General features: G+C 38.5%; 2 protein-coding genes across 2 annotated transcripts; one reads left to right on the top strand and one right to left on the bottom strand.

Annotated features, from left to right (window-relative positions):
* Window positions 1-1,099: 1,099 nt before the first annotated feature.
* yif1a (Yip1 interacting factor homolog A (S. cerevisiae)) lies at window positions 1,100-9,324 on the bottom strand. The gene is made up of 9 exons (XM_049586230.1): window positions 9,199-9,324; window positions 8,721-8,772; window positions 7,693-7,937; window positions 6,657-6,761; window positions 5,070-5,148; window positions 4,925-4,982; window positions 4,669-4,824; window positions 3,678-3,771; window positions 1,100-1,843 (listed from the first exon to the last, which is right to left on the bottom strand). The coding sequence occupies exons 2-9, from the start codon at window positions 8,749-8,751 to the stop codon at window positions 1,685-1,687; spliced, it is 927 nt and encodes a 308-aa protein (XP_049442187.1). The 5' UTR covers window positions 8,752-8,772; window positions 9,199-9,324; the 3' UTR covers window positions 1,100-1,684.
* A 3,558-nt stretch (window positions 9,325-12,882) lies between these two features.
* Window positions 12,883-17,720, top strand: fosl1a (FOS like 1, AP-1 transcription factor subunit a). Its single transcript, XM_049586498.1, has 4 exons — window positions 12,883-13,295; window positions 13,693-13,950; window positions 15,038-15,145; window positions 16,433-17,720. Exons 1-4 carry the CDS (start codon window positions 13,176-13,178, stop codon window positions 16,988-16,990), a joined length of 1,044 nt encoding a protein of 347 aa, XP_049442455.1. The 5' UTR covers window positions 12,883-13,175; the 3' UTR covers window positions 16,991-17,720.
* Window positions 17,721-18,732: the final 1,012 nt, after the last annotated feature.

The following is an 18,732-nucleotide window of genomic DNA, read 5'->3' as shown; positions in this document are numbered from 1 at the left end:
GTATATCTACATACAGCGTGGATCCTCTGTTCTGGAGTCTGGCTAGTTGTTCTACAGTAGCCCAAAATGGACAAACCAAACACTGGCTCTAGAGTTTCCATGTTGGCCACCATAGTCCTCCTACACACTTGGCATCCAGTAGAGGTTTCAGTTCTGCAACCTCACCCCTAGATGCCACTAAATCCTACACACTGGACCTTTAAATGTTGTTTTGAATGCAACTTTAACTTGTAACAGATGAGGTATTGCTACTTCCTGTCTTTTAGTACTATGGAGGACTTCTTCCAAAACTGTGTGAAAGGACAGACAGTGTGAAAGTAAAAGTTCTGTCTTTACAAATCTAAAATGTAAAGGAGTTTCAGCAAAATATACTTGAACTATTAAAAGAAGTCATAATGCAGCACAATAACTGTTTTTTCACATATTATACATCATACCGTTGGTTTATTACTGCTGCATTAACATCTACACAGCATTTTGATATTTTAGCATGTCTACATAAGACAATACATTTTTTATATACTGTTGTGAGGGTTAATCATAAAGCTGTATATTGTATGAGCTCATCATTTGTGTGTTAACTATAAAATAACCTGTGCTATTAAATTGAAATCAAAAACTAAAATACTTTTCCCTGAAAGTACTGAGAATGAAGTAGAAAGTTACATAAAATGGAAATACTCAAGGAAACAATAAGTGACTCAAAATCATACTGAAGTATAAAACTTAATGTAATTTTTGTTTAAGTCCACCTGTGCAAAATATTTCATCACTAGTTATGCACGTTTTCTTAAATGGCATGTAACACGTTATGCTGCAATTATACTTAATGCAGTGGTTCCCAACTGGTCCAGATTTCTCCTTAGACATTAGTTCAGGGTCCACACAGTTTAATATATTCAGAGTCATGTTATGGAGTAAACATACATCCGTAGATAAGCACAGTAATTCTCAGTTTTTAATTTCAGTTACTTCCCACCTCTCTGTCTCAGTCAGACTGCTGATTTCTGGCACCAACTTTAGAAATAAATCAGATACAACTAATGTTCCCCGCAAAACTATAGCTTTTTTTAAGCAAGAGTCTCAGAAACGGTTAAAATTGAATACACAAAGCTAAATATATTTATTTTTTTTCTACAAAAAATTCAAACATTGTCATGCTGTCAATTTTAGATAAATAAAATCCAGGACTCACAAGAAAAAAAGGGGATAATGCAGCAACAATACCATACCAGAAAAATGGTACTTCCATCATGTGTGTAATATGCGTTTGATGTGTGTGGTGTGTGTACTGTGGAGCGCAAATACTGTAAATCATGTGAAGGGACACTGTATATAAGAAAACTTTAACTGAGTTATAATAAAACAAACCTCACAATGAAAGCCCTTTTTCTTCAAAGTTAAGTGGCCAAAAATAAACATTTGTCAGAGTTACTGTACACCCATGTTGGAAAACAACTTCCAGTGAGACACTTTCTGCGTCACACTCTGTGGTGAAATCAACAAAACCATTTCATTACAAACATGTCCGTCTGACAAGCTCGACACACGCTGCAGCTCAACACCGTCTACATATGTTTTGAGTTTACTGACAAAAGAGCGTAAAAAGGCAGGTGTACAAACACTCAACAACCACGTTTTAGGTCCAACACACTTGGACTTCAGGTTATTTAATGCCTCCTGGTCACCTGACCAGGTGAGAGGTTAACCAGTATATAATGATTGGCTGGAACACTGCAGTAGCCACAGTGATATAAAGGCGGAATTGAGGTTTGGCACTTGATCCAGTTCCCATGGTGTCCGAGGAGAGAGAGGGAAGGATCTTCATTTTCAGAGATCGAACCTGTCAAGACAAAAACATCTTTAAACCTCCAATTCAGGCCAACATGATGTCTGCTTTTCAGTAAAATATTGGAGCATTGTTAAAAGTATACTTACAAGATATTCATAAAAAAAACAATGTATTGAATCATACAAGTAAAATCCCTCTCAATCATCACTTATGACCCAAAAGAAGTGTGTGACGGTGTATTTCCTGCAGAGACTCTATCCACTGCCTGTATTTTCTTATTTCCTTCTGATATTGCTGTGTTCAGGACGTTTGTCGGACTTTATAAAAAGGTAGAGACCAGTGGAAGTTGTGTTAGACTTTCTCGTCCATCATTTCGAGGGACAGGTAGTAAAATTCGGACATAATCTATTATTACCTCAATTATAGCTGCTGCTGGGTGATAAATGTTATCACTATCAAGGTTACCCCCTTGACCTTCATCCTCCGCCGCATCAATCTCTCTTCTTTTTATTTTTGGGCTCTGAAGCTTCAGTAACATTAGTAATTAACAGCAAATGTTTCGAACGCTTCAGCCGTGAAATTTTTACTATATACAGGATTCCCACATATTTTCATGGGACAAAATTTCAGAACCTTTCCATGACTTTTCAAGGATCCATAATACATGTAAACTTCAGAAAAGCATGCATTTCACTGTGTCTGCTGCACTTGCCTGCCTGGTTACCATACTTCCCTCAACACACACATGCAGGAGAGCCCTGCTTCCCGTAAAAAATGCCGCCATACTATGTCACATATACATGTCTAAAAGCAGAAGGCTTAACTGGTATAAGTCATGGAAAATGAGAACCATGTCTAGACTTAATTTGTCTTACTTGACAATGGGAATATTGTACATTGCAATGTTGATACTGAAACGATATATCGCACAGCCCTAGGTTGATGCATATTAGAGCCACATTATGTCAACGGCTAACTTCGACATAGTAAATTTGCTGTTATGTTACATTACGTGGAGGGTTATCCCCAGAGGATTAGTATAACAAGTAATTTAATTACAAAATTCCATAGGTTTTCCAAAACGTTGAATGATTTTTATGACTTTTACAGGCCTGGGAAATGAGATTGTGAAATTCCATGACTTTTCCAGGTTTTCCATGACTGTGGGAACACTGTATATGAAATGGGTAAACTCTCAATTCATTGTTAAGCTGTGTGCAGCACAGTGATGTACCATAATGATGCACAAAGCGGATATAATTTGTTGCTGCACTGGACATCATGGTGTATTTATCACACTCAACAGCTGCACTGTAAAACCTAAACCTGAGGATTATTTACATGGTTCATACAGATATTGATTTAAGTTTGATGTGTATTAGCTGTCTTTGTGTATTCTATATAATTGTTTCTTTATTATTCTCTTCTTAATGACCCTGGGAAAGATCAATTGAAATGAAGAAAAAAAAGCATCTAAATGTGTAAATATCTGACCCACTTATAGAATATAATGAATTATAATTACACAGGCGATCAGCACCTTTTCTGAACCAATGATATGTTACACTGAAGAAACACAATGCTGCTGTGAGTAGGAATGTCACAGTTTTAGCTTCGAATTATGCATGTGGTTCTAATAAATAGAAAAGCACATTACATTGTTGCCAGATGGTTGTGCAATATTCTAATGTGTAAATGTTTCTGATCCGTAGACAGGATTCTCTTATAAAATGTCCACTTTATAGTAATGCAGTAATGTTATTTACTGATTAAGAATGAGCAGGAACTGGTCACAATTATCTGATTTTCTGTTCAAGAGGAAAGTTTGTTAATTTCTGGTTTATAAATATAGTGGATGATGTCAATAAGGACTCAAAATACTTACAATGAAAAACATAAGGGCACAGGAGGACCAGGCGAGGGCCACATAATAACCATCACTGCCAAACAGTAAGCCACACAACACTGTGAAGATCATCCTGAGGAGAAGCATAAAATGAAATTAATAATCTACAATATAAATTTATAATGCAGTTAATGTAAACCAACTTACATTTAAATATGGAATGCCTTTATTTGCAAAGGTACTTTTTTAACCACTATGCAATTTACCTACATCTATGAGCAGGTAATCGATTTATAACACAAGTTAAAGCTTTGGGTCTAAAATTGACCCTCACACTGATTATCTTTGTCAGTTAAATCATAAATCCATATTTCCCTCTTACCTGTGGTGCTATTTATCGGTCTAGATTGTTTTGGTGTGAGCTGCAGAGTGTTGGAGATATCAGCTGTAGAGATGTCTGCCTTCTCTCCAATATAATGGTACTAGATGTCACTCAGCTTGTGGTGCTAAAAATACATTTGAAAAACTCAACAGCAATGTCTCTTTCCAGAAATCATGATCTGGTTACTCAAGATAATCCACAGACCTTCAGCCACCAACCGTATCACTATACAGAAGAAAGCATTCATCTACCGTTAGCTCACCTAGCATTACTGAGCTAGCTAACATTCAGCTCAGCCGAGGAGGATGCATTAATGTTGACATCTCGAGCTGTCACAAGCACGAGCCTCTTGTCCATGAGTAGATGCTCCCTTCCTTCTGTGAGGTGACACAGCCAGTAGAAAAAAATAGTTCCTACATGAAACAGCTCACAACAATGTCTGTGGATTATCTTGAGTAACCAAATTCTGGAACAAGACACTGCTGCACTGAGTTTATCTGGCTCGATTATATTCAAGAGAAGGCAGACACCTCTTGGGGCGATACCTCCAACACTCAACAACTCACAGCAAAACAATCTAGACCGATAAATAGCACTACAGGTAAAACTGACTTTTTAAATGCGTCTCAAGTACAACATGACACTTACCCAACATATTTGTATCCACTGTAGGCGATGAGATCAAAGGTTGAGAGGTCGCTATGTACTGTCAGCAGGTACAAGCTCAACAGCATCACCAAGACCTCAATGATGATCCATACGAGGGCGGTGCTGGCACACAGTCCAAGAACCTCTGGACTGAACCTTCATACAAAGACAATACACACTCCTTATCTACCTTTTTTTGATACGGTGCATATTTACTGAGTCATTAAGTAAATAAGATAAAGATGAAATAACTCACCGTTTCTGAATGCCGAGGGCCATTCCAGCGAGTAAAATGTAGGTTATGAAAGCCATTGCTAAAAGACAAAGATTACAGTCAATACATCTCACAGGCTTTACAAAATGACCTGTTAGTGATCATTTGGTGTGTAAAGGAAACTCACTTGGTATGTAAAGATCTGGTGCATTCACATCCTGTCTTGGAGTCAGTGGAGTGTCCCGATGGTAACGAACTTCCCAGTCCTACCAACACAAATAATAGAGTACAGTCTTTAGTCAGTAATGCTTTCATCTGAAGGGTTTACAATATGGAACAACTTAACTGAAATTGAACAACAAAAAAGTTTAGACAACGACTTTATGAAAATTAATTTACACTAGATTAGATTAAAGCTCAATGACAAATTAGGGCTAACAGCCGTAGTAGATGATCATTTTAAGTAATGTGTCTGTAGAATTTTTCAGATCATATTTGGCATCTGAGAAAATCCAACTATTAACATGCATGTTACATTCTGACTATGTATGCTATTGCGTTCAAGTTCATTTCTGTCCATAGAAGAGGTTAACTAACCCGTGCTACCATTACTTGTATTATGTTTTTCATTAACATATTGCATAAATAATATTATATTATTGTTCCTCCCATATTTTTAGTTTCTTTAATAAAAAAAAAAAAAAAAAAACCAAAAATTGGTCAAAAAAAGTTAGATACTTAAATTTTTAGGGCATCTGTGCAGCCTTGTTTATTCGTGGTGTCCATGGAAACGACGATGAACGCAGCCATAAAGGTTTCCTTATGCAGAAAAGACTGTCTGTTTACTTACTTTCATTACTGTATAACTCAGAGATAGAGACAAGCTTAATACTTCATATTTCTGATGCTATGTTTATATGCAATTCAAAAATACTGCCACATTTTCTTTCAAACTAATTTGGTCACAAATGTCCAGATTTGGTTCAGTTGCCCTGTATCACGCTTGGTGTGGAGCTGTTCTGCAGGCTGTGTATAGGTGTAGAGGCAGCTCTGCGTGGGAGTGTGTGTGTTCAGTCGCACGGCCTACTTCTTGCCTTGCATTCTACGAAATCAAGTTCACTCTGGCCTGCACTCTCCCACGCATTGGTTAACATTTTGGCTGCCTGCTCCAAACGCCATGGGAAACACTGTGTGCTTGTGAGGTCAATTTATATTTTAGAAATTCGGAATTTTAAATATTAGAAAACAAACAAGGGGCAATAGTTTGAACATACAAATATTTTTCCATACTCTTATCTTGTCTTCCACATTTATCCACATCTGGAGATGACTAAAATCAAATTCCATACTTTCCTATATTACGTAGGAACCCTGTAAGAACTGTGGGAAAATGCACCAAGACTCTTTAGTGTGGCTTTTTGCACGCCTGGTCCTGTGAGTAAAGTTTGCACTCTGTGTGGATGGTGTATTATCAGGGCACAGAATGTTTTAGTGGTGACTTTATTTACAATCAAAATAAGTTAAAGTGCGTGAGAAATGTCGGAGCTCAGTGTGCATTTATATCCGCACTGGCAATCAAAGCATTATGATGCTTATAAGTAAAGCTGGAGTAGTGATTAGGAGGCTGATTATCTTGCTTGTATGGTTTCAATGTGATAAGTGGGTGAAAATGTGATACCAGGGAAAATTATCAAGCACTTATGCACGCTATTAAATGTTTTGTCCCGTACGTTGATGTAGGACAAAGTCTGACAGAGTGAATGGCTCTGATTACCTGATGTGTGTACGGGAACATGAGGATCATAAGTTTCTTCAATACATATCTGGTGTCGACGGCAAAGAAGTATTTCAGCTTGTTCACGGACATGAATCTACTGATCTGAAAGGCAAAGGAAGTGCAAACATGGATTTAAAAGACGAGCAGCGACAGTCTGCCAAGCTAAATAAATACAGTTGAGTCATAGTCATTTGTATAGAAGGCTGTGGCTGCCCTCAGGATTGTGCATCACTTTGACACCCAGACTATGTACTTTGAATCACCTGTATACCAAAGTTGCAAATCCAGTAGAGCAACATTAGTTTTATTTACGTGCCATCCACGTGTCATACATTTATGTATATGTTCTACCTTTAATCCTGGGTGAGGAAAATCATCGACTGTTCATAGAAAGCAAACCAGAAAATGGTCTTCTTGGCTGAAAACCTATCCACTAACAATGACACTGTCTAGAGATTAATGTTTGCGTTGTAAAAAGGTTCTGGGTGTGACTAATATCAGGCAAAGAGCCATAGAAAAGCACAAAGTAGTACACTGCTGTGGAGGAGTAACCATATCTATGAAAGAACACATCTGTGTGGTTCTCTGTATTGGAAAAACTTCAAATGATGAACTTGTTGAATCACTTTTTGGGTCAAAAACAAAATAAAATGGTTTGAAAATACTTGCATCCGCAGCTGTAAATCTAATTGCTGTATTTGAGATGACTCTGTGCTCCTATTCTCTGATCACATTAAGAGTTGGGCTGTGTCTTGGTCTACTTGGTCATGCAGCTAGGGAGAAACTTCAAAATCTTGTAAAGATTGTTCAGTGTGTGCTTGGGGGGCATTCAAACCTGTATTTACCACAGTCAACTTGTGATTTAATCACCCAAGAATTTTTGCCATATGTGAAAAGTGATGCCAACTGCCCAATCCAGGCCCTGACCTTATTTATAGGTTACCAGGCTAACACCCCATTCCCTCCATTCAAACACATACAGTACCATGTATCATGTCTAAAGAAAACCAATCATTGTCCTGCTTTTTCTCACCTCTTTGTTAACCATATCCTTTCCTTGGTTAGCTAATGAGGAGCCGTACATCATTGCAGCGTTGGCCATTGGGTCAGCAAACAGGTTGTTCGACCCAGCACCTGCGTGCATGTCATGTGAGGGTCCTGCCATATTGTACCCAGGAGTGTAGTATCCTTGATTGTTCATTGCTGGAGCTGCAGAGCTGGTGTCGTCAAACAGGACAGAATCTGCAGTGGGGGGAGCTGCACGAGCTCTCGGTTTAGCTTTGGAAAGAGGGACACAAGAGAGTAAATTACGTACATCTGAATATATATTTTAAAAAAAGGACTTGAGTTGGGTTAGTATTGTATTATCCCCAATATCAAATAAACATACAGTGATATCCATCTAATTGTTTATGTTAGTCCTATTACTTAAAACATTCCAACCGTATCAGATCTTTCATCTAAGGAGGAGAGGAACAATATTCTGTGATGATCAAGATAACAAGAGGAGCTTTTTAATCTTATTTCCTTTCAATACAGTTACTTCAAAATTGACCATACTCTGTTGTTAAAATGACTACAGGTAAGGTTTACACTTAGCTGCCTGTTGATATGGTACTGTAAACAAACACTAATGTCTGGTAATCAAGGGAAAGGCAGCTCTGTAATTAATTCTACCTTCATGAATGGTTATTTTTTTAAGTCTTGGTTTAAAATGTTTTAGAGAGGTGTTGATTTAACTTCAGGTATATTGTAGTGGCTGTAGTTAGTGGTGCTGTTGAATTGTATTGTATTATACTGCATTGGTGTTACTTTTTTGTCAATCCTCATGCAAGTAAGATTTAATGAAGTACTTGTAACTTAAACTCCATTCATTTCTGTTAGCTGCACCTAATAAATTGGATCGTTTACTGCATTTTATCAGTCGTGTGACAGCTCTACTTGAACTCTGTCTTCCACAGCTAAGAAATCAGGAAGTAGAAACTATGGACGGATATTTTGCAAAAAATTACAAAAATTTCAACTGATGATGACACGGTGATTCATATAATTTCCACTTACTTGCTCGGTATCCTTGGTGTGGCAAGTCCATTGTGACGTTCGCTGACGTTAGCTTAAAATAAAAACAATGACACGTTAGCAATATTCGAGCTTATTCAATACTAAGTTAACATTAAACGAGTTCATCCTGAGTTTGCTAGCTAAACAGAGCACTGTGAGGCTACACCACAGCTAACACTGATAGCATTAAAATACCTGAGATAAGTCAAAGGCCAGCTTGCTATACCTTTATGCTAACAGCTGCTAGCTAACCTACGTATAAACTTATTTAACGGTTACCACTAATGCTAACAGTTAATGCTAGCTAAGTTACCTAGCCGGGCGAGCTAAGTTAATAACATCACATTTTCAAGTAACACTCGGTGAATACGCACAGGCGATAACATATATCCAACAGTAGCATTTTAAATACCCAAACAGCTTCCCTGTAAGATAATATTACCATTATAAAGTAAATATCGAGCACAGGAACACTTACCAACACAGCTAACGTTGTTAGCTAGCTACGTGGCTACCAGACTGTTCAGGGGTGATCCCACCCATCCACTGCGGTTGGCTGACTCCAGTGTGCCTGCGTGGCAGAAAACGGTGTAACCGACAAAGTGCACTGCTGTACCAATACACACAGCTAAGAGGTAACGTTACTGCTGGTACTGTTTTTACATGTGTGAGCCGTACTTTCCATGCTATGTCCTATCCATGCTGAACTGTTTTAAGGGATATTAGAGTAGGCTGCAGGTCAACTTTGGGAGCCATGAACTTAAAGCACCTCTGACCAGGAAATGACACTAACAGTGAACAGTGCCACAGATAAGACACCATTTCCCTCACTTTATCCCAATAACACCACCTACAACATTGTTAAACTAATTACAGGTTAATGCATCAAGTCAAAATAGACTTATAGAAGGAAACAGTTGAAAAGTAATCAAGTACATTTACTTAAACACTCTACTTAGGTCCAGTTTGAGGTACTTGCATTTTCATTTTGAGCAACTTCATACTGAAACTCCACTACATTTTAGGAGAACATACTTTGCTCTGATTCACTCTGTGCAATCTATCCCATGTGGTTATAGTTACTAGGCCTACATATTTTGCAGATATGATGACTTCATAAAACTTTACATAAACCTACCACATAGTAGTTTATACAGTGCAGTTAAAATTAGATCCATCTGGACCAGCTGCAATGCTTCAGCTTCACTTTTGTAACTTAAAAACATTTGACTGCTAATATTTAACAGTTGTACTTATGTATTTATGTATGATAATTTGACTTTTCAATTCAATTTTATTTATAAAGCCCAATATTACAAATCACAATTTGCCTCAGAGGGCTTTACAGCATACGACATCCCTCTGTACTTTGGACCCTCACAGCAGATAAGGGAAAACTCCTTTAACGGGGGAAAAAATGGTAGAAACCTCAGAAATCATAATGATTTATACCTTTACCACCTCTACTATAATGGACTGTGCTTCAGGATAAGTACTTTTACTTCTGTTATCTGCACATTTTACGGCTAATGCATACTTTTAAAAAAAAGAATGCCAAGCTGATGAGAAAATAAGGATTTTATTATTTTATTTTATATGTTGCACACTATTTTCTGTATTGTAATTTGATATTAGTCCAATTTTATTTAATTAAAGTCATCATTAACTGATATTATTACTTGTAGACTTGACTTACATACAGTATGTGAGCACCACCTCAACAAACCATGACTCAGACAATCAGAATTTGTAGTGCAGTTTTGTACCATGTTCAAAACTGCTCTGTATAATCTAACTAAGATAATCTTACGCATGAATTGACAAGGCGTGAACTGTAACACCCACTTAACCATGTAAATTTAATTGTGTGTGCCATGAGGATGCTGTTGTGCTCTGTGAAGCACGTGTGTGTGTGTGTGGGTGTGTGTGTGGGTGGGTGTGTGGGTGGGTGGGTGTGGAGAAGCATTTTAGGGTGAGTAAATGGTAATGGAATCTAAACTGCCTCCTTCCTCTTTTGAAAATTGTTAACTTTGGTAGAGACAATGAGAGGTAAAACAGAAAACAACAACTTACTCACATCCTCTCGTGTGGATGTACATAAACTTAAAAACATTCTTTTTTCATTCACCAAAATGGGTGTGTCTCAGGAGCAGACATTTCGTAATCAAATAAAACATAAAACTAACAGCTGGTGGATAAGCGACAATGCAATGGGGGGGGGTAACTGACATGTCAGGACATGTCACAATTAGGAGAGAGCAAGTGTGGCATCACTGCATTCCTGAAGCCTTAGTCATCTGAGCTCACCTTTACCCAATATTCTTTTCATATGATACCACCAACCATCCTGCATATGTGTGCTCATTATCACAGCATTTAATATTGTTGAAAACTGAAATGTGAGACTTGGCAGTGAAATGGGCCAATGAGCCAACAGGTGTCTTTGTTAAATGTCACGCTCTTGGCAGTTTGTGTTCATTGTCTCTGTTCTCATTCATAAGTTATGAGTACACCACAGTCCACAATGTCTTAATTTCTGTATCAGTAAGGATCATTAATTTGCACTATTTTCTCTCTTTCCCTCCCAGATTAGATTTTATTGTAATAGAAACTGTATTTGCAATTAACTGTAGTGACTCTTTTTTAACAAAATTGCCAATGTGCTCCCAGGAGAAGAATTAGCAGTAATGTGAGACACTGGTGCAACAGTCAGCAGCTAGCAGAAATCAGCCTTTGCCGGGAACTCTGTCCTTTGGGACTGCAAGGTCAGCAGCTGTTGTGACAGACTAAGCGCGCTGAATCTACAGCATGCAGTTTTTTGAATCTTTAATAGGTGCTATATTGTGCTTGCGAGTAGAAACGGTCGTTGGAACGGATGGTGATATAATTGAGCAGCTTTGTGGCGATGCACTGACTCATCTCCACAGGCATGCGTGCACATTGATGTGGTTTGTGAAGTGAGAGTGACTGCCAAAAACCTCAAGGCAATCAGGCACATGCACCCATCTTTACGCACACTTTGTAATCTATTTCATAACTAACTCTGTACATGCAACCTTGAGATTCATTCAGATTTAAGATGAGTTTAGAGTCATGGCGGCAGTAGTAGTAGACTTTTTGTCCTCCTGCTGTTTTTCTCATCATAAGAGTATTAACTATTATCAGACCTGACCGCTATATGATGAATGAAATGACCATGTAAAAGTACTTTTCAGGAGTAGGTGTACACTTTAAAGCCCACAAGTTCACTTCAATGTAAGTTATTGATAGTATACTTTTAATTCATTAATTTATTACTGAACTGAAGATATTTTTAAGGGACTGCTGATGACTGAGCCTTTCAGCTACCCTGGGTGCATTTACATTTGTTTTAATGTCTAATAATATATATTATCCTTCTCAAGTAAAAAATAAAATTAACTTTATAAGTTCTGAAATGGACCTGAAAATGAAAACTAGAAATTTTAAGTTAACTTAACTTGAAATTAACTTTACATCTAGCTAATTATCATAGATCAATTGATTTCATTCATCCCCTGTATAATGGCTTATAGCGTGAATTTAAATCCATTAAATTCACTTTAACATAAGGTTTTACTAAAAACCATACCCATACAAATGTTTTAAACTCTCCATAAGCTCTGGAAATGGAAAAGCAGTGTGTCTGTTTGCACCAGTAAAGAGAGAACGAATCTTCCATTTCTTTGTAATTTCATAAAGTTAAATTCTTAACAGTGATAAACTTTTTAAACAAGTCCAGTGTGACCATCACATCAAATAGTGTCCTCATAAATACAGCAAATATTTAAATAATTATAAGGTACAATTCAAATAACCCTTCTATTTTTTTTTATTTTATTAATTTAGCCTATTTAATTTTTCCCAAGTAGGATTTACTTTACATACTTCTCCTTAGCGTAAATAAAATGTCATCTCAGTGAACGTACTTCCACGGGAGTGGAAAACTGTAGTAGTAACTCAACCACTCTGTCTGTAGTGGTTTCTGTCTGAGGAATCCCGGGTGCTACTCTCAGGAGGAAACTCTCACCATATATGGTCAATGACGTCACGGCACGTGGTTAGATTCGTGAGAGGTTCCAGACAACACTATTTCCCGTAACTTCGGAGGGGCGTGGTGATCCTATAGTGGCGCTTTAAGAGTTTACAACCTCAGAATCATTCCCAGACGTTGGCTCCTAGATGTATGACTAAGGACGAGGGGATGTGCTAAAACTCGTTTTCGGAAGTTTTAAGGCGATTTGAAAAAAAGCGAGGCGACATTTCCTTCCTTGTTCCCCCTTGAAGGCTTACCCGTTTGGACTCTACCGACTTACCGCAATAAGGTGGGCTTACCCAGAGTTTGAATTGACACACGAGAATCAAAGTCGTTTCGTAAAACCCGAAGTCTTTATAGCTCCAGCTGGCTCCAATTTTCATTTTAGTTAAATAGAAAGGATGTATCGAAACTTTGGGAGTCAAGGAAGTCAAGGAAGAGGCAACCCGGACTACCCAGGCAGCGTCTCTGGGACAAACTCCCTGGGAAACACCAACACTCCCACCACACAGCAGGAGCAGGTAGGTGAACTTTAACTAAACTAGGCTAGAGATCACCACAGACTGCTATGGGTCTAATATGTCAAATAGACTTTAAACTAAACTGTGAAGAAGAAAGTTTTAAAAAGTTGTGAATTTGAAATGACAATATAGTAAACCTGTTCTGTTGTTGTCACATTATATGTAATTTATGTGTAGTTAAACAACTTATTATGCTGTATGTGTGTGTAATAAGGCAACTCAATATATATTATCTGTCATGATAATCTTAATCATTATTTCTATTTTACTTTTTTAGACTTTAATCTCATTTAGGCTTCAGAAAGAATGTGTTTTAATATTAATCACACGTTGGATTCTGTTACAATACTTTCACCCACTTTATCTAAATTATTCTTTTCAATCTTTTTTTCTCCAGAAGTTTACAATGGCTGGCAGCAGTCAGTTTGTACCAAGCCTCAATGCCATCACGACCAACCAGGACCTCCAGTGGCTGGTCCAGCCCTCCCTCATGCACCCACCAGGCCCTTCACGATCTCCAGTGCCTCCCTACCCAACCCTCTCAGGGGCACGTCCGTTGGTTCCACCACCCTCCCATTCCCATCTCCTCAGACCAGGGGTCATAAGGGCAGCTGCAAACACCACAGGGTCAACAAGGCGCAGGAACGATGAACATGTAAGAAAGTAGTCTTTAAATAACAGAGTCAGAAACTTTATTAACATATGTTTTTCCTGATATTTAGACACTGATAGTTGTGGATTTCTTGTGTTTCTGTTGTTTGAAAAGTGAGCTGTCAACCCGAGGGAACATAAAAGGAGCTCTCTTGGGAGTCATATATTCCCTAGAGGTGATGCAGATAGCAAGGTGTGGACAGTAGCTCGATCATTTCTGTGTAACCAATGCGTAATATCCTGTAACACTCTGTGTGTCATATCCTTTAGACTTACACATCAGATAGATCCCTTTAGCTTAAGGATAAGATCATGTAGAGGTGTTATTTAACCTATTATTCAAATAAGTTTAAAAAAAGTAAAATTTGGCAAACACACACTGTTTATGTCCTCCAATGCTGTTTACTTTGAGTCGATGTTGACTCAGTGAAATTATCACCTGTGACACACTGTTCACAAAGATCTGCTCTTTGTTAGCAGAGCAATGTCAGAACAAGAAATCAAACAGAGATGTTTAATAGATGCAGCTCAACACAACTTCAACCCTAAGAACCACTATCATGTTCGTCACCACCGTACCACCACTGTCGTTTTTTTGGTTTCATCAGGCACATGTTGGCACACATCCCCGTCACAGTTTTGTTCTTGGAGTTGTTATTTCGTGGTACAGGAAGTCGACTGTCATGTGACTCACAGGGGCAAGTCATGTTGTGTGACTCACACCTGAGTCATCGCTGGGGTCTGAGAGTGACTCATCACCCCAAAAAGGGCGGGAAATATTGGATCAACGGCAATTATTCAGTAGGGCGCTGGATTAAGTCAGAGTTAGGGTGTTACAAAGGCACAAAAGCTCAGACGTTTCAAAATCATTCAGCCGCCATGACTGTGATGACTCAGTGCACACACATGGTGGTAGTGTTTCTCCTGTGTCATGTAGTACTCCCAACATGTCTCCCTGTATATTTGATATGTGGAGTTTTTTGCCCAAAGCGTTTTCACAGTCCAACTGTAGACACTCAGAGTTTGACTCACTGTGTCAGGGTAACCTATCTTATGTCTTTTAATCTTGTTTCTTCTCTTTCTCATCACAGTTATCCCAGGAAGAGCTGGAGAGACGAAGAATAAGAAGGGAGCGGAATAAACTGGCTGCAGCAAAATGCCGCAATCGCCGCAGGGAGCTGACAGACACACTACAAAATGTAAGTGAAGACTGTAAAAATGTCAGAACATAAAATCTGTAGTGGGTAACGTTTATAAGAAAGTAACTTTTGTCATATTTGCTGACACTGTCACTGTATTCACACAGCACTAAATGAGACAGATAATCAGTGGAAAAAAAGGTTGTACTCCACTGCCAAGTCTATTGCTATGTAGTGCTTCTAATGGTGTTACCTTACATAGATTTGTGGACGAAAACCAATCAGAATGGTGTCTCTAACGCAGCTGTCAGTCACTGCTTGTAAACTGTCAAACTAAGCAGTGCTGATCAAGTATGAATAAAGGTTCTGTTACTTTATTGTCTATATCTCAACTCAAATGTTTACAGCAACATAATTTAGTGTACGGTTTAGCTGTAAAATGAGAAAGTTGGCTCGGCTGGTGGGCAGTGCTCTGCTCGCTGTGTCCAATAGGTCACTCATTTTACAGGTAAACTGTACACTAAAATATGATTCTGAAATCAGTTGAAGCGAGAAATAGGCAATGAAGTAACAGAAACAGTTTACAAGCAGTGATTGACATGATTGACAGCTGCGTTAGAGACTCCTCGGCTCCGATTGGTTGATTTTGGTGCACTGTGATAGATTGTAGCAAATGCCATGAGAAGTAGAAGGAAGAGGAGAAGGGACTTGATTTTCTTTTCTTGGATTATATGTTTCATGTTGTCCTCTCCGAATTGAAACTGTGCCTACTTAGGGCAACAAAAAAGCTTTTCTTGGGTGCATCGGTACAACGGACAACCAAGAAAGGATGGCAGAAGAGATACCCGCACACCATTACAACTGGTCTGGACAGCCACAAAAAAGGTTCACAGGCATTTCAGTCCGTGACTATCATGACACAGCAGCAAATGTTTCAGTCCTTGACTTAGCTTAATCACTTGCCGCTGTTTTTTTTGACGGATGTTCTTAAAAATTTGACATATTCGTGCATTGATCTCAGCCTGTGAACCTTTTTGTGGCTGTCTAGCCCAGTTGTATTGGTGTGCGGGTATTTCCTCCGCAGACATTTCCGAATGAATCAACAGTTTCAGCAAATATGACGCAAACATATTTTCATTAAAGTTACCAACTGTAATCATAAGTGCTATATTGTAGGAATCCAAGAAGCTTCTTCAGTTCTAAAGGACTGGTGTGGAGTCACATCAATCCTGAGAATCTTCACTGACATGTTACCAATTGTAGCTCTAATGCTTAAAATATGAAGGTATTGGTCAATGAGTCATAAGAGAATTGACGTAAATGTCTTTCTTCCTCTGCTTGTTATAGGAGACTGATGTGCTTGAGGAGGAAAAGTCCCGTCTACAGAAGGAAATCGCTGATCTACAAAAGGAGAAAGACAAGCTGGAGCTGGTCCTGGAGGCTCACCGTCCCATTTGTAAAATAGAGGACTCCGATTCCGATTCTGACCCAAATTCATCAATGTCATCTTTGGGAGGCATCAAACTGGAGCCACAGGACTTCAGCAATCCCGGACCCTCGACTAAACTGCCAGCAAAGATGGAGAAGCCCAAACCGAAGATAACCCTCCCCACCAAACGTGTGACATCTGCTGCCTCTGCTGCCACCACTGAATCAGAGTCTCTCCACACCCCAGTTCTCACATCTACTCCTTCTCTCACACCCTTCACAGCCGGTATGGTTTTCACCTATCCCCCTGCCGTTTTAGACGCCAGCACCTCCATCACATCCACTGCCACATCACATCAGGCAAACATCCACCAGTCTCAAGCCCCACAGCCCTGCGGGATTGCTCACCGCCGCAGCAGCAGCAGCGGAGACCAGTCGGATCACTCACTGCACTCCCCGACCATCCTCACCCTGTGATTGACAGCGCTGTCTCCCTGGCAAAACACTAATGTTTGTTCCATCATGTGTGACAAGAAGAATCTCTGGGAAACATGAGGGAAATGAAAACGATTGAGATAACCATTTCAGAATGAGCTGCATGCATCAGCTTTGTTTCTTCTCTTTAGAAAGTCGATTCTTTACTTAGATAATATGAAAACTAGTGGCACTATCAGGATATGAATGTTACACTCTTTCTAGTATTGATATAAAGTCTTTATATTTTATAATTATCAGGTAGAATAAGAATGTTTGAGGTTTATTATAAAAGTGTTGCATGCAGAGTTACATAATTACATAAGCTTCTTTGGAAACAACTGTGATAACTCCATCTGATAACATATTAACAGCTATAATTCAGAATAATGTTGAATTTAATGACTTTATACATTGTTACGTCATGTTCGGTAACACTTTATAAACTTCCTCACCAAGGGAAATAGAGTACTTATAAAGAAATGGTCCTTATTTTTGTATGAATCTTTTAAAGAATTCTAATATCGTCTATACAAATGATTGACCACTAAGGCTGGGCCGTAGGAGTTAATACAGATGATATGATCACATATTTATTTTTAAGAGTGTAATATATTTTTGGTATTGTTGTTATTGTCTCTGATGAATGCAATGATTTGGTGGGCAGTGCCTTACTTTTATCTTTTGTCAAAGATGTATGACTTCACAGACAATAAAGAGAGAAAGTTCATAACTATGTGTGATGTGTAATGTTTTTGTTGTTATAATTAAAAACAACAACAACAGGAGGATGTGATTAGACTGAAATGCATCTTTTAAACAACACACTCAGATTCAGTTGAGAATGAATCATCTAAAGGTCCAGTGTGTGGAATTTAGTGGCATCTAGTGGTGAGGTTGTAGAACTGCAATGTCTCCTGTGTAATAAGCTTGTAGAAAAACTATGGTGGCCATCAAGAAAACGCAAATGGCCCTATCTACAGCCATCTCGCGTCAGTAACCACATTCTGCACTACATACCCAACATGTGTATTATTGTTCAGTATACTTATGTGTACATAAACATCTGTATGTATCCCTTTGGACGCACTGATCTGTAATTACCACATCATTTCCTGAAAACTTCTTTGCTGGTTGGGTACGCAGAGGCTAACCATGGTAACCCACGCTAATTCAAGCTCTACCACTAATTTACAAAATAATTCTAAAACTATATTACACCCAGCAAAGTGAAATCTTCTTGCATACTTACGCTTAAATTGAACATTATTGATGTTACAGAGTTGTCTTGGTTTACGTCTATTATGGATGTTGTCTGCTGCACTGCATTGTGGGATATTTTTGCGGATGTCATGTTGAGTGTTTGAATCATATACATGGATTTTAATAATCGTCACAGACTGTATGATAAAGATGGACGACATGGCAGCTCCCCAAAAATGAAAGCAAGACATCTGGATCACCTCCTGATGGTTGACTTCAGTATACAGTAGGTTATAACCCCTCCTCCATGTTAGTGGATGGGACACAGAGCCAGACTTAAAGGTCAAAGTACATGTCAAATAAATATTTCCCAAAGATGGTTCCTGTCATTTTGGGTAGTTCTTGTCACACTTGTGTGTGTTCAAGTGTCTATTTTTCTGATAAATATGATTTTAAATAGTTATTTGATGTTATAAAAAAGGGAATTTGACGACATGATTGACAGCTTTGTATGCCAGTTGGTGTGCACATGTTCAGTGACA

The sequence above is a fragment of the Epinephelus fuscoguttatus genome, linkage group LG9 (assembly GCF_011397635.1).
Source record: "Epinephelus fuscoguttatus linkage group LG9, E.fuscoguttatus.final_Chr_v1".
In the NCBI taxonomy this organism is placed as follows: Eukaryota; Metazoa; Chordata; class Actinopteri; order Perciformes; family Serranidae; genus Epinephelus; species Epinephelus fuscoguttatus.
Note: the sequence above shows the minus strand (reverse complement) of the source record. Positions and strands in the feature narration are given on the sequence as shown.

Bases quoted from the DNA above. Each gene is read 5' to 3' on its own strand.
- yif1a (XM_049586230.1), bottom strand. From the start codon at position 8,751: ATGGACTTGCCACACCAAGGATACCGAGCAA. The intron at 7,938-8,720 runs GTAAGTGGAAAT...CTCTTTCCAAAG, and splicing joins ACACCAAGGATACCGAGCAA to CTAAACCGAGAGCTCGTGCA. The intron at 4,983-5,069 runs GTGAGTTTCCTT...TTTGTCTTTTAG, and splicing joins ACCAGATCTTTACATACCAA to CAATGGCTTTCATAACCTAC.
- fosl1a (XM_049586498.1), top strand. From the start codon at position 13,176: ATGTATCGAAACTTTGGGAGTCAAGGAAGTCAAGGAAGAGGCAACCCG. The intron at 13,296-13,692 runs GTAGGTGAACTT...TTTTTTCTCCAG, and splicing joins CCACCACACAGCAGGAGCAG to AAGTTTACAATGGCTGGCAG. The intron at 15,146-16,432 runs GTAAGTGAAGAC...TGCTTGTTATAG, and splicing joins TGACAGACACACTACAAAAT to GAGACTGATGTGCTTGAGGA.